Raw genomic sequence first — 12,215 nt, 5'->3', positions numbered from 1 at the left:
GTGTTTGTCTAGTCTGGAATTCAACAGCCTTAAAGGATAGTATTAGCTTCCAAAGACTTTGAGAAGGGCTATGTTTAAAATAAGGTATAATTAATCTAATTTGTAGCAAAGAAAATGATTCTATAATGTACATGCAAATCCAACTATAAAGCTATCAAAGACATAGAACAGGTTCTCTAAAGTGTTTGTAGAATTCCACTCTCCCTCCCTCAAAGACAGGGGGATACAAAGCATGTGATAGGGATGTACCAAACTAGGCCTGCCTCGGTGCCTGAGGATGATTTAACCTTCATTTCCCTTTCAGACCCTACTTTGGATGTCTCAAATTATTTTACAAACATATGGTTGGACATAAATATATTCCCAATAAAAAAGAGCAAGACACATTAAGGTTTCGAGTGGAGGGGAATCAGAATGTCTCCACTGGGTTTTTACGTCTGGTTAAACTTTGCATTTCTGACAACAAAATGTCTGAGAAGTCTGTCAAAACAGTACAGATGTTTCTCTTAGAAAAAAACATTTTCTACAGCTTTGCATTCATCTTCTGTAACCTGCTTGAAGCATCACATGGGAAAGAATCCTGGAGTGCAACGGTACTACAACAGCTTACTGTGACTTAAAATTAAGATGTTTCTCACCCATTTTACGTCACATAGTAAAGAATAAATCAAAGAATTTTCATTTCTGATAAAAAAAGGCTTTAGAAATATAAAATTTACTTTTTCAGAATCTTATCTATGGCTTTTGTTCCTTTTTTATTCTTTGCTTTCTATTCTTACGTATGGAGAAGTTGGGAAATCCACTGCTATTTTGCACAGGTATTACTAGATAGGCATGGGAGAAAAAGAGAGAATCATGTGAGGGAAGTGTTATCTGCCTAATGAGAAATTCTTCCCCCATAGTTTCTGTTGAGTTTCTACCTTTGTCTAAATTGGAGGCAGGGAAAGAAGGAGCACAGTTGTCCAATACCAGCAACTGTTAGTCCGGTCTGCTGATAACCACCTCAGGGGCTGCTTCCTCTGCAGGAACCAGGAGGAAAGCATGAAGAAAGGCATCTGGACTTTGAAGCCCTACAGAGATGAGGAAACTTCAAAATCGAGACTGACTGAAATTGAGATTGCTCAGGAAATCCTGAGTTGAAAATTGAAGGAATCTGAGTGCGTATTAGGGGGACCTATCATATCTACTTGTCCTATCTTTCTGTTTCTCAAGCATTCACTTATAGCTGAAGATAACGTTACAAGGGCTAGATGCACCGCTGGTCTGAACCATTATGGCTGTTCTTGTGACTGGTATCCTGGAAGCTGCGTGGCTGCACTGGCATGTGCTAGCTCTATGGCTAGAAGGAGCAGAAGTCCCTCTCATTTTTTCAGGTTGACCTTCCTCTTAATACATGTATACTTTAAAATTTCTTTGTTATTGTTACAACAAAAATATACATAGTAAGTTGACTGTATGCAATTTGCATATATGTTCTGATTGCTGTTCGAGTTAAAGACTCTACTGACATCTAAAGATCTAAAGCTTAAAGAAAACCACCATTGCTATACTTCCCTCTTTGTGTTTGCTGTGAAGCCAAAGTGGAAAAACAAATATTAGATAGAAACAGAGAACGGACTGAAGAGAAGTGAAAAAAATAGTAAAGCAGAAAAAAGAATTCTCTTACTGCAGAAGTAATAATGTGAAAGAAAACACAGAAGTCTTCCATCTTTAATATGAAATACTATGTACTTTACTTCCCAGAGATAAACAAGTCTTTCCGTAGAGTTGAACAAGTCTTCCCTGAGTACCATGGATTTCCCAGCATTGGAAAATACTACCTCTTTCCAAAGAAACTACTTTCTTCAGAGATTTCTTCCAGTTGTGGGAAAAAATCCACAGAGAACAGTGACACGGTTCAAAACAACTGGGTAACCTTGTGCAAATGCAGAGCTGAATAAATCTCACGTAAGCAAACTGTGCCCTCGCTCGTACAGCCCATCTCCGGTTATACAATACTCCTTCCTTGGCAGATACCTCTATGCTGGAAATAGCATCCCACTTCTAACTTCCTATTATTAGAAAATAATACAGAATTCTTCTGTGCCCCTTTTTCCATTGTGCTCATCAAATGCCACAGCACCATTAGCAAGAGGTCCTTCAAATAGTCTCTGCCTTCCACCACAGTGGTAAGCAATCAAGGGAGGGAGGAAGGAAGAGGGGACGCAATGGGTAGGGGATGTAAGATCATGGGTACAGAGCAGCAGGAGCAGCAAACAGTTGAAAGCATAGTAAGAAAAGGTAAGAAGGGGACTGAAATAGTAAAATACTACAAAAGAGTGATCAGATTAGAAAAATGTTTAAAACCTGCTACAGAAGGATGACTAATACTGGACTTAAAATGTAAATAATGCGGACACATTTGCTGATCTCAAGGTATATCAGGTAGCGCAGTTAAGTAAAAACAACAAAAGGCAGAAAAGCATTTTCTGAATGTTTTGTTGTAATGAAACTGTTTCAGAACTAAATATTTGGAGCTTTGTAATCAGGATAGCTAATGAATGAGCTGAAAAGCGTGCAGGTTCTACCAGATCAATCTGGAAGGTTCTATTCTGCAAAGAAAAATAGATTCCACCAATTACAGAAACATAGAAAATCCATAGTTCTTACAGAGTACATGGAAAAATGTAGAACCTTAACTGGCCCTCTAACAGGCATGTCAAACACACTGCTGGATCCAGTAGACAGGATCTGGTCCTTCATCTTTTCCACTGTTGCTAAAGCTCCCTTTATAATTTATGTCTAGTAGTTAAAATGAACCAGAAATGAATGAATAGCTAAACCAGATGAAGCTGATTTGCAGTGGGGGACAGGATAGGTTCTGTGTCTCTCTGAACTTCCGAAGACAGCAGCTAATATAGCGATGGAGTCAGAGCATGCCAAAGGCTGGCTGTAAAGGAAACTCCTTCTTACTAAATTCCTGCATTCTGGTCTCCCTTGCTGCACACTGGAAACATTTGTTTCAGAAGCAGTGTCGTCCCAGAATCAACTTCTTTAGCTGCCAAGCCTCATAGGCTCAGAAAAGGGGACTTCTCTTTCTGCTCTCCCACCCGGTCCCCAGCAGAACCCAATCCCTGCAGCAGCACATGCTGTAGCGAGAGGCATAACTAGCTGTCTGGCAAGAAACTTTTTATTTTCAGCCTGTCTCCCCAGATGAATTTGGTCTTCACCACAGAATGAGTTTGACAGCCTTGCCCTCCACCATGAATGATTAATTTGTTATGGGTGTCTAGTTTAACCAAAGATGGATTTGAACAGAGAAAGCCCTTGTATACTTGCTATTTGGTAAAGCTGATTTAATGTAGGTGGAACCTCCTTCATCAAATCACAGAAAGCAAGAGAACCAAGTCTCATTTTTAAATGTCATTTTTCTCATTATAGTAGTCCTCCTGTGTATATCAAAACTGATCATGTGAAAATATCTATGACAAGTATTTCATGTTTAGTTTTAAACACAAACTGGAACTCAGAACTCTTTGTATTGCCCTAGATTGCCTTAAACCTACAGAAACTGTAAGGTAGAGCTATATTTATACAGCATTCTTGAATAAAAGTTTCTGAAAAGTTCAGAAATCTGATTAAACCAAGAAGCTGAAATAAGAGAATACTCCAAACAAACATGGTAAGGGATTATGGCCTAAAACACAGGCATGCATATGGTTGATAAGGAATTTGAACTGTGTGTAGACAGGTTTCACTAAACTTTTTTTTTTTTTTTTTAAAGAAAGATGTGTATGGGGAGAGAAGCAGATGGCAAGGAAGAGAAGCACAATATGACGCTGACAGAGAAGACAGAAGGAAGCATATGTTGTGACATGAAGATTATAACCCTGAAAAAAGCTAACGGTAAGTGCTGGCTTAAAGAAACTTTGAACACTAAGCTATGAAACACCCTGTTTGATTCTTCCTGAGTTCAAGGAAATAGGATGTTGCATATTCACTCTGGACAAGTGGCAATGCATCAAAGAAACAATCAACTCATCAACTTCTCATATGAAAGGGAAAAACCTGCAGAATTCTAATTTTGGTATAATGCTGAAATTAAAAAAGGGAAAAACTGTATGTCTAGGGTAAGCTATTACGAAAATACCTAGAAGTGTCAAATTGCTAAAATGAGGAAAACAGAATTAGTTTGGTTTCAGGGCACAAGCAGGATTTATAAGAAACTAATGAGACTTATTCTGAAATCTATTATTCTTTGTCTGAGATATGTAGGAGAAAATAAGATGATTGAATAATTTCCTTTTGTTGTAAAGGAGTTAGTTGATGCCCACACCTGCAAGAAACTAAACAGAAGAAGTTTGGTTTTCACTCTAAGAGGTGAAGAGAAAGTATTTGTGAAGGGGGAAAGAAGTTACCACTGATAAGCAACACAAAATTAAGTTTTTTTCAAAACCGTTATGTACCATTTTTAGACAGAAGGAGATGAAAGAGTAAACAGGTTCTCAGACCAACTCAAGCTGTACTGATTGAGTAATGTATGGACAGGGAGAGGTTGTACAATGTTACTGCATTTGTAGGCATTTATTCAAGTGGTGGAACACTTGCATGTAATTAATTTCTCCTTCATAAATTAATAGCTAATTAAGAAGGTAATTGAAATGCAATTCACCTATGATTTTATGTTATTTATAATTCAACTATCTCTATGTAATTATAATCTAACTTAGAATTGAAAGTTTCATATGGTGTTTTGTTGATTCACACCATTCAACTTCATTCTTGTTTCTTCAGAAATTTTGAGAAGAGTTTATGATAATATATTTAAAATTCTTAATTTACAAATACTATAGAATTTCACTCATCAGACTTCTTGTTTGTCCTCCCAGTGCTAAGTCTCTGTGTTTCTCAATAGTCTCTTTGTTTCTTAATGAACAAAGCGTAAACTTTGTGGCACCTACAGATTAAACACCATAAATGCTGGTTGCTGCTTTCTGCAAAAACAATACACACAGGCACAAAGCTGGGGAGGCTTACCAGCTCATTGTGTTGAACTGCAGACACAAGGAAAAATTTTCTCTACAGCTGAGTCATATTTCACAAAATGAGAATGTATTATTTTATAACATGAGCATCTATGTCAAAGAACTTAAAAAATGATCTTTACGATGAAGAGAGATTAAGAAAAACATATATGTGCACTATATGCTACAATCATCAACAAATCAGTAGCTGCAGATTGTGTATGTGAGAGAGAATTGAAGCTTTTAAGAATCACACTCATCCCCCCGCAAATAGCTTCTTGCCTATCTTACCCATTTTGAATGTCAAAAGGCATTGCTGGTGCCCAGGTATTTATCACGCAGAGACGGTTGCCTGTTTCTTCCCCTGACCCCTCTGGGCCCGAGAACAATCTCCCCCATTCACTGTTTCCACGAAGGGTCTCCAACGTAAGAGATGGCCACGAGACCGGGAGCATGCCTCAGGCCTGGGAACACCCTCCCCAACAGAAACATGGCAGCGACACCACAGGGGTACAGACGTCTGGAGTGTCAGCCTGGTTTTTTTCTTTTAAGTAGCTCTGTATTCCAGTCAGGCTGTATCTCCTGGGACACAGATAAGCAACAGTGTATAAAGAGACTGCTAATACTGTCATCATTTGTCAGGAATTAAAATTGGAGACTTGAGGCCTGTTGCATCTCCTGCCAGCCAAGACCAGAGCTGTGTACAGTTTTAGGACCCATCTCAATTTCCATCACACAAAAAGTATTGGACAAACTACCTAATTATCATAGAATCATAGGTTGGAAAAGATCTCTAAGGTCATCAAGTCCAACCATCCACCCAATACCACCAGGCCTACTAAACCATACCCCAAAGTGCCACATCTACATGTTTTTCGAACACCTCCAGGGATGGTGACTCAACCACCTCCCTGGGCAGCCTGTTCCAATGTCTGACCACTAACAACTGTTGTTGCCTTTCATCCCTAAGCAGTTTAACTAGACCCCTCTCTACTTTCTGCACTTGAAGCCTTTCAAATCTGCCCACTGAGAAGCAGTGACCTTGGTCCTCAGCAAGTCTTAGAGGCCCTCCCACTGGGCATCCCCCCTTCACCCCCACCTGCTGCCACCCTAGGCCTTTCCATTTACAGTCCACTTGGTCTCATGACAGAAGGAGCACTTGTGTGATGGACCACACGGCTGCCACAGCACCCATGGCGACACCTACAGTCCAAGGCCATTTGCTTCCCGATAAGCTCCTGCGAATGGGGAACCCCACTTGGAGACCTCGTGCTGCCACCATGTACCTCTTCTCTAGGTGAAGCAGCAGCTAAAATACAGCCAGGACAACAGCTTCACCTATCATGGCAAGCACCAAAAAGGGAAAGCAGCACTGCAAGTAATTGAGAAGCAGGCACACCAGGGAAGTGGCATGACAGGAATAAAATAAGAGTTTCTTTTGCTTCATGTAAGAAATATGATAGGTTTGTCACAGGTGTCAAGCTGCTTCATGGTCCATCAAAAACTATCATGGACTGAAGAGCAAAAAAAGCTGCAGCAGTGGTCTACTGCCATTTAAGATGCCATCAATAAACCAGGAAATGAAAGTTATCCAGCCCAAAGAAGAGATGGTCTCCTGAAAAATTTAGTAACCAGGAACTGACTTTAGCCTGCAAAGTGTCTGCAGCCATTCCCAAACTTGAGCAACAACTTTATTAAAAAATTCAAAGACATTGAAAGGACTGAAAATTGTACTTATTTTCATCAGGTTCAAGTCTCAGATACACAGCTTTAAGCCCCAGCTAGAGAGAACATGAGCATCCATTATGGACTACGGCTGTTTTGAATCAACCACATCACAATGTTCTACTTGCTACTTTTGTAATTTCCACCAGAACGCCTCTGGTGTTAGGCTGCAGAGTTTCTACAGGACTGAATTTCCACACTTTCTAACACTTTAAAAAAATAAATACATCTCCATCATCACCAAGGAAATAGTGATTTCTTTGGAAGATGTAAGGATGGTGAACATGAAAAATTCCATTTTTTAAAGACTGTGTAACTGCAAGAACCAAATAGACAGAATTACAAAAAGAATGGACAGTATATGTGGCACTTACTAAACATTATTACTGACATGTCAAATTTATTACTTGGCAACTTTTCTAATAGGCTTAAGCCCTAGATATGTATTCAAGCTAAATCCAAATAGATTTTTTGCAAGATAATAGTTATCTAGAGAAAAGTTTTTGTATTAACCTATCAGTCTCAACTAGATTTTTACTGAAAAGGTTTTTCAGAGCTAAAATGGAGCTTTCTGTTCTGCTCTGACTCAGAGTCCACTTAAACAGGATTTAAGTAGAAAATCAAGCTGTAAAAAATTGGTTATTTGGGAGCAGAACTTCCTTGATTTCTCTTGTTTGAGCTGTTCCACTCTGAATAAATAATCAAGTATTTGTGGCTAGAATGCACAAACAAGAGAGAGATTTGGCAGTCTCTACTTTTGCAGACAGGGCACTCACATGGCAGACCAAGGTTCAAGACCTTGCTCTAAATGGAGGAAAGGAGCAATTTCGGCTCAAGTCTTCAACATGAGGGTCAGCACCTTAGCCACTGGCTATTTTTGTGATTCAGAAGAACAAGGCTCTGGTTTTTGGCATGATATATGAAAATGTTTAATTTCACCTCTATGTTGAATAGAAGGAATTTTTTCAAACGGTACTCAATGCAGCTCTGACTGAAACCTCAAATACTGTAATATCACTTACATACAGTAGAATTACATATTTTGGATCTTTTTTTTTAATTTATTTTTTTAACAGGAGTATCTGCAGAATTGAGCTGTACCTTGGTTACATTCAGCTTTGCACATGCTACATTTAGGTACAATGCAAGTTTTGCTTTAAGCATACAGAGTTCGACTGTTCATGGCTGGCACTGACTACTGTTTTGTTGCAGGAGAGTTAAGATTTGCCAGTGGATCTTACCAGTTCATTACATGCACAGAAAAAGCTAAAAACAGAAGAAAGCATTAGACAGCAACCCAAGTGACCTGGTTCTGCTGGTTATTCTAATACTGACATACTTTATAATACTAGACAAGTCATTTAGTCTCTCTCTTCTTTATTTCAGGCTTCCTCTGACGACATCTACACAGAAATCTCTACGTTTCTCAATATCTCACTCAAAACACTTCAGTCAGATTCTAGTACTGGTAGGAGCCTCAAAACCTATCAATACACTAACTGTAAAACTGCATTATAATCAACAAATACCCATTACATTACAATTTATTTAAAATATGGTAAAATATCCTGTTTGCAATGTATAAAGGAGTTTGATCTGTGAATCTTTAGGAAAGAGGAGTTCTCGAGAACCAGCTGAAAAAAAGACTAACAGAGAAAATACATTTTAGCAATTCTAGCTCCTAATATATTCATATTTCAGTTACATAATGACTGCTTCTCTTAAACTTTGAAAGTAACATTTAAAACCCACACATTTCATGTTTGCAGCTTACCTGTGAGAAACAGCTCCCCAGGCCCCATGCTTATTTGTGAGAATGTTGAGTATCTTCTGTTTCAGCTGATTGGCTGTAACATGATCTCGATGCTTAGCAGCACTGATAAGATGATCACACATCTTCTCCTCCTCCCTTCTGTCAGCAGCATACTGAGCACATTGCGACTAGGAATGAAAGTACATCTACTTCATAAAAGCCAGGCTATTTGGAATTGCCTTAAACTGATTATTTCCTAAAACACTTTAAATACGACATGAACTGTTTAAAATACTTTAAAGAGGAATAGGACACACCATTCAATTGAAACGGTTCTACTACTATACATTTACAAAAAAGCACCCAGTTAGAACATGTAAAAATTGAAATATTAAGGGCAAAGACAACAGAATTGCAATGAAGAACATTTAGCTATACATCTCTGTGTGTATATGCATGACCATGGATATGCCTTAAAAGTTTGTGTTTACTTGTAAAAGGTTCATGCGTTCTTGGGTATAAAACACAGATATAACACCCATAATGTGCAGGAAAAATTATGTACACTGGTAGAAATGGTACACAGAAGAATGGTATACCTACAATTAAAATTTGATAATTTTATTATCATGGATGCTAAAGAGAAATTTTTTCTAACTATCCATATTTTCTATTTCATACCACAACATGAAAAATTTTCATAACATACTACCACTTCTAAAAAACCCTAAAGGTTAAAAAAACACTCATCTTTGAAACTGAAAAAGAGCTAATGTTTTAACCACGTTTCCTTTAAGAGATAACTACCTCTAAAACAAATGCTGTGATTATTGACCTTCACGCAAATTTGTTTCTAAAACTGTCAAAATTCCATAGTCTATTTTAGTTTTGATAAATCTTTTCTTTATGTATAATAAGCACAATATCAATTTTCTATTTCTTTTCTCAAAATCATGTTAAGTTCAAATTAAATTTTTCTTCCTAGTAAAGATCTTTTCAAAATGTCTAAACAAAGCAAAAGTAGCCATACTAAGATAAATCTGTTATAAGTATCATTCTCTAGGTATAATTACAAAAATTAGATTATTCTCAAGCCAGCTAATTCAAATTCACCTTTTAAGAGAGATTTTTTCATGCAGAGTTATTGTGCACCATTTTAGGACATTTAACAAACAATACTCTAGCACGATGCTGAACAGAATCCTATTTTCTAACATTCAAAAGAGTAATTGAAATTAAGTTAGCCTCATACTAAATTCTAGTTTATTCTTCACATTTTTGCAGAAGTATTTTACTACAGATCACATTAGCATTCAGTAAGATTTTAACAGTGGTCTTTCCACTGTGTTACAGACATTATTTCAAGTAATCTATCTGGAAAAGAGAAATTGTTACACTAATTCATAAAGGGTTAATTCATTTTTCAATTTATCTTCTTGTACAGGGAAGCACCAATTAGTACAATGATCTGCCTTAGTAATGAGGTTAATATTTCACCAGCTCATTGGACAGTAAAATTAAATTTTCATTTTTCTTCTTGAACAATTACAAAGGTTAACAAAATGAAAGTTAACTGTGAAGCATTCATTCTGGGAGGAATTTCCCTAGCCCTGACTGCAACTGGAGTCACAGGATAAAATTTAGATGATGGTCCATGGCCTCCCCACTACGCAGGCAACATAGTAACTGGGTGAAGCTTGGGCCAAATCATTTCACCCATAATGATTCAATTAAAGTTTAAAAGGTAAAAATAAAATAGCCACTCACTTCTCTGGCCGAGAGCAATGATTAACATGTATTAAACCCCAGAACTTATACCAATACAGCTTATTAAAACAAAATGACAGGTTTACAATTATGCAACAGAAAACTACCAGAAATCTCTTTGTCCCTACTACTTTCAAGTAGGATGAATAATAAAATGTTCAGTTATTTACCTAGCATTATTAAAGACAATCTATAAAACATTCTTTCAGACTTTAACTATCACCTTATTTAAGTACATCTGAGTTTCATATTTAACACAGGCTACATTTCATAATTTTCCTTTATGACTTGCAGATTTTATCTAATTCATCTAAAACACATAGCTGAGGTTTTTCATGTGACAAATATAATGAAAATTTTCATATATAAAAAATGTGTTGGTTTCCCTACCAGACAATAAGACTGACTTAAGGCTATTCCTTCAGGGAATTTAGTTAATATTCTAAATCCTATTTGCTAACAGAAGCTGGAAGTTAATTGAATATTCTCATTTTGTCTAGAGTTCTGACAGATCTTATACCTCAACATATTCCTCAAAGAGCAGATAACTCAATCTTCTATTGTCATCTTAGGTTACTGCATGATGCTCTGATAAATATCAGATGTTATTTATTGTTGAGGCAATATGAAACTTCACTCTGACACACACTTAATTGTAAATGTGATTTTATCTAAGTTCAAAATATCCAGTATACGCTTGGTAATAAAGTTGTTGCAATCCCATATGACAAGTGTCTGCTGTCTGCTCTGACAAAATGAAGTAAAGGTTATGTGTATTCAAAATGACAACAGATATCTCTGTGTCCCACACTTTTCAGCTAGGTCAAGGAGCACAAGAGCTAGCACATCAAAGTACACATTTAAGAGAGATGTTTCAAGGAGATAAAAACCTCATCAAAACCAAGATTACTGGATCCTTTTTCTAGCCACCAGGTGCTTGCTGACATTTTCTGACAGATTAATAAATTAATATAGTTATTCATTATCATCAATACTAAGTCAGTCTATCTTAATCCTAATGTTAGGTCACTTGAGCATTAAAACATGTGGAAATGTATGTTTGTGTATACACACACACAAATGTATGCAAGCACACACAGGTTTGGAAATAATCAAAAACAGTGATGATAAAATGTATATAACTGTATAAAAATGCAAAACTGTTTTTGATAAAATAATGTCAAATATGAATTTTTAACGTTGCTTCATCACTTTTGCATGAAAATTTTTGAAATAGGAACACACTGTGAAACCGAACACATTTTAAAAAAGAGCTGTTTTGTATGTTTGCATCATTTGCTAGCAACGCAATTTAAATTGTACACTGCAACACTCATTGATGAAAAAAGCAATTGAATGTTGACTCCTTTTAGGACTAAGAATTATAGACATTAAAGAATTACAGGATCCAGCTGCTGTGTTACTTCTTCCAATACTTAGAAAAAACAGACATTTTAAACACAATCTTAGCATCAATAGTTAATGATTCTTAACTAGCAGGAAAGATATGTAATATCATATTTCAATACACAAATTATAGCACGCAAATGTTTTAAAGTGCTCCAAAACGCAAAATTTTATAAGAAAATTACCTTAAAATACTAATTCTGTTTAAGAAAACATTTCTCTTTCTTATTTTTCGTGCAATGCCCTAAGTACATTAATTGTTTTTCTTTCTTACTGAACTCGTATATACTGTTGATAAAATCCAACGAAAATAATTACTAATGTGATTTGCATTACTATTTGCAATAAATAAGAAAAGTTCTTTGTGAAGCTGAAGGGTCTGCCATATCAGTTTAGACATTCTAATTAAGGGATTTCTTCAAGCTGTAAATGTTGTCATGAATTTCAGTGAGAAGAGAAATTAAACCCCTTTCCTTGTGTTTGACATTTACCAAAGCTTTTAGAAACTAGTTTTGAAAAGCCTGCAATGTAAAGTTCTTTCTTGGAAGAAAAAAGTCTTT

The 12,215-nt window shown here is 36.5% G+C and overlaps 1 protein-coding gene across 5 annotated transcripts in view; it reads right to left on the bottom strand.

Annotated features, from left to right (window-relative positions):
• The window catches only part of NBEA (neurobeachin), a 544,466-nt gene that overhangs the window by 225,319 nt on the left and 306,932 nt on the right, over positions 1-12,215 (bottom strand). For all 5 annotated transcript variants that reach the window (XM_075420361.1, XM_075420351.1, XM_075420371.1 and 2 more), the window contains one exon: positions 8,503-8,669. In XM_075420361.1, the coding sequence (XP_075276476.1) occupies positions 8,503-8,669 (167 nt within the window). The remainder of the gene's footprint in view (positions 1-8,502; positions 8,670-12,215) is intronic.

This window comes from Opisthocomus hoazin, chromosome 1, assembly GCF_030867145.1.
Source record: "Opisthocomus hoazin isolate bOpiHoa1 chromosome 1, bOpiHoa1.hap1, whole genome shotgun sequence".
NCBI lineage: Eukaryota > Metazoa > Chordata > Aves > Opisthocomiformes > Opisthocomidae > Opisthocomus > Opisthocomus hoazin.
This window is presented reverse-complemented; position numbering and strand designations above follow the sequence as displayed.